Genomic DNA, 3,722 nt, shown 5'->3' on the forward strand with positions numbered 1-3,722 from the left:
GTGCGGTTTTCTCCCCCATTCCAAAGACATGCATGGGCATTCAAAATAGGTAGGTGTGAACGTGAATCATCTTTTGTCACCTTGCGCCCTGCGATTGGCTGGCCACCAATTCAGCGTTTCCCCCTGGCCCGAAGTCAACTCGGATAGGCTCTGGCACACACAGCCCACAACCCTTTTGAGGATAGAGCGGTTCACAAAATGAATATATTTATGTAGTAATTTTTTTTTAAAATAATTTTAAAAATTCAAGTAGAAAAACACTGCGATCGGCCATCGATTCAGGGTGTCTTTTCGCCTCTGGCCCGAAGTCAGCACGGATCGGCTTCAGCACCCACCACGACCATGTGTGGATAAAACGGTTCAGAAAACCAGATGGGATGAGTATCTAATGTCTAATAAATAACTCTTTAAAGTAACTATAACTAAATGAATGAAAACGGTTAAGCGTAAAAAAGGAACAACAAATAACATTTCATTAAACCATTAATAAAGAATTATTTATTATTAAATCAAACCAACCTTTCATTATGTTTTATACATAGAAAAACAAAGAGACAAATCACTCTGTAACTTGAGTTGAGGGCTACTGAGTTAAGATAATTATTTTTGGAAAAGGAATTAAATCATACAACAAATTATTATATATTTTTTCAATTATCACATCAACTTAAGATAAAATGATTAGGTTAAACAGTGGATTGTTTTATATTTTATATTATAGCAATGTACCTTCTGCTATCCAGATCAATGTTTCTCAACCACTGTGCCAGGTGGTAAGGTGTGCCGCGGGAAATTACCTGAATTGATACATTATCCCGAGAGAAAAATTGTAATATTACGAGACTGAATTTAAATGTGACAAACAATACGTCCATATTGTAAAATTTAAAAAAATCAAAATCATAAAATTACAACATTCAAGTCGTTTTGTTGCCTATTTTTAACGGGCATACATTTTTGGTGATGTTTAGTCTACATGACCAAAAGACTGTTATTTCCATTATATTAAGAGATTTAAGTAATACTGGGAGAAAAGTCATAAAATTAAGAGAATAAATAAAGGGCAGGATGAAAAAGTAGATATTGAAACAATTTTTTTGTGTTTCTTTGATTCCTGTTGATGAAACTTTGATGAGAAATGACTTTATATTGTATATAAGGGTACTAAGTTTTAAAAATAATTTTCAGCTGGTGGTGTGCCTTGAGTTTAACAATGGAAAGTTTGCCACGGCATAAAAGTGGTTGTGAAACACTGATATGGATGGACATTCAGAAGTGGTCGATTTCATCGGTGAGCTTCATGGATTCCTTGATGCTGATCAGCTCCAGTTTTCCACCAGCATGCGGCAGACCTTGAAAGATGCAAAGGTGAATGTGGTCATCTCCCCCCAAGTGTACCTGCAATACAAGTAAATCACAGGTGTAAAAAGTGTCTCTTCCTAGGCTAAATGCTCCCCTTAAAAATTATTGCAATGTCCCTTATTAAGCGGTTTAAAAAACATACACATACATATATTTACACATATAGGGAACATATTTGCTCACATAGGGCACACATAAGAGTCTAAAATTTATTACAAAATGCCCGGCCAGCTTTATGACGGGGACGGGTCAAATCGGAGTGCGCGTGCGCATGTCATGCCCTGTCCACCTCGGTTAAATGCTCCTCTTGATAACGATTTTAATTCCCCTTATTAAACAAGTAAAACCATACAAATGCAATGCGGCAGATATTTTCACACACACAGGGCACACGTAAAAGTCTATAATGTACTACAAAGTGAACGTCTTTCTGACACCATCGGGTCGTAAGATGTCCGTGCGCATATCATGTATCAACACGAATAGATTTTGTATGCTTGTTATTCATTTTAAGACACTAAGAATTTTCTTATGCTTTTCTCTCATTTTTGTGTCATTCTCCCATCTTTCATACAACATTGGGACACTGACCAATTTTAAAAGGTTTAGTTCGTAGTTGTGTGAGGACCATGGAATGAATTAGTTTACATATAAAGTCCTGCTATACTTACGAAATTTTCAAGTTACCAAAAAGTTCTGAAACCAATTTCGGAAGTAGAGGTACGACTTTGTTATATCTAAAATCTTTCCTCTTCTCCCTTTTATTTTTCACTGCAAATAAATTGTTTAAAAAGCAATGTTTACTCGTTTTCTTTTTTGAACAAAAAGGTTAAAACATGATAGATTTAATATTTGCCCAAAATGAAATCAACAAAAAAATCCACGACGAGCGAATATTTGCTATAAAGAGGCTCAAGAAGATTTGCACAAATTTGAATGTCCAAAAACGCAGAAAAGAAAACAGTGGTGAAATTCGAATCTATCAAATTCATCCAATACCAAATATCTGTGATGGGCCTTCTCCACACCCATCATCCTTTAAGTCGCTAAATTACTTTGTTTAGTCTTTCAAAATACGTTAATATGTTGGTTATTATAAATGTATTATTATAAATGTATTATTCAGTGAAGCAAGCAGCATAGTTTTTTGGGCTCAGGGAAATACGGGAAAAAGCACTTTCCCTTCCTCAAATAAAACGAAAAGGGAACTCCGGTGAAAGAAAAGGCAAAAAAATTCCACATGTGCTTATACTGTACCTTTATGAAGTAGTTGGTACCAGCCACGACTTGTTTTTTGCAACTCTTAGCGATAAAAACGTTGTATGTCTTCCCAGATTTTTTCTCAACTTGACATTTCACCTGAAAGTGATTGGATTAGTTTAAACGATTGTAACATTGTTCACTATACTTTCAAACCAAGTTAGAAAAAAGTAAGAAACCATACATCAACGAATGACATATTTCAATACTCACAATGTCACAAATTTTCTGAATTTCTTCACTGGCATTTTCAGCATCTGCAAGCCCTCCGCACATCATTTTGGCGCTCATCGAATAGAATTATTCTTAGAAGGAAGATCAAATCTCGTGCAATTCAACTGGACTTCCGCTTATGTCTCGTGACCATGACTGCTGGGCCGTACCATTCCTGCATGTAGGCGTGGGTGGTCACAAATTTTCTGAGTTTCTTCACTGGCATTTTCAGCATCTGCAAGCCCTCCGCACATCATGTTGGCGCTCATCGAATAGAATTATTCTTAGAAGAAAGACCAAATCTCGTGCATTTCAACTGGACTTCCGCTTATGTCTCGTGACCATGACTGCTGGGCCGTACCATTCCCGCAAGTAGGCGTGGGTGGGTCGTTCATTTAATTCCGATGGAAAGGTTTTATACAAATCTTTCCACCACTGTGTTCCTACGTTTAGAAAAAACGGGGCTCGGGAACCTACGAGTCGCCAGCCTGACATGTCTCTTTTGATGTGCGCATATGGCTATCAGATGACTTGTAAGCTAAAATGTGGAAGCAGCTGGTGAGAGAGTCCTGAACCCACCAATAAAAGCCTCGAGTTGGTACATCAAACCCCAGTTTGGGCGACAACTGCATTGACACTGCGTTGATGAATACTGACACCCGGTGGACATTAAATCAATCCCAGCAAGAAACATTGTTGACTCAACAGACGCTGATTTGATCACCTATTCTACCCAATACCGTCATATAAGTATTTACATTCACATTTTCTTGTTCCATATGTGTCGTGGAATTAAAATGATCGTTGATATTGAGACACAGTTAAAGTGAACATCTGTCATAATGTCATTGTTGTACCCCTGAATTCTGGGCAATGTATTTGCCTTT

The 3,722-nt window shown here is 37.2% G+C and overlaps 1 protein-coding gene across 1 annotated transcript; it reads right to left on the minus strand.

The window, feature by feature from the left end:
- Positions 1-470: 470 nt before the first annotated feature.
- LOC144209885 (cystatin-B-like) lies at positions 471-3,007 on the minus strand. The gene is made up of 3 exons (XM_077736435.1): positions 2,836-3,007; positions 2,620-2,721; positions 471-1,398 (listed from the first exon to the last, which is right to left on the minus strand). Exons 1-3 carry the CDS (start codon positions 2,911-2,913, stop codon positions 1,270-1,272), a joined length of 309 nt encoding a protein of 102 aa, XP_077592561.1. The 5' UTR covers positions 2,914-3,007; the 3' UTR covers positions 471-1,269.
- Positions 3,008-3,722: the final 715 nt, after the last annotated feature.

The sequence above is a fragment of the Stigmatopora nigra genome, chromosome 16, assembly GCF_051989575.1.
Source record: "Stigmatopora nigra isolate UIUO_SnigA chromosome 16, RoL_Snig_1.1, whole genome shotgun sequence".
NCBI lineage: Eukaryota > Metazoa > Chordata > Actinopteri > Syngnathiformes > Syngnathidae > Stigmatopora > Stigmatopora nigra.

Coding starts and splice junctions, on each gene's coding strand:
- LOC144209885 (XM_077736435.1), bottom strand. CDS start 2,913: ATGAGCGCCAAAATGATGTGCGGAGGGCTTGCAGATGCTGAAAATGCC. Junction 2,722..2,835: donor TTCAGAAAATTTGTGACATT/GTGAGTATTGAA, acceptor AATCACTTTCAG/GTGAAATGTCAAGTTGAGAA. Junction 1,399..2,619: donor GTACCAACTACTTCATAAAG/GTACAGTATAAG, acceptor CTTGTATTGCAG/GTACACTTGGGGGGAGATGA.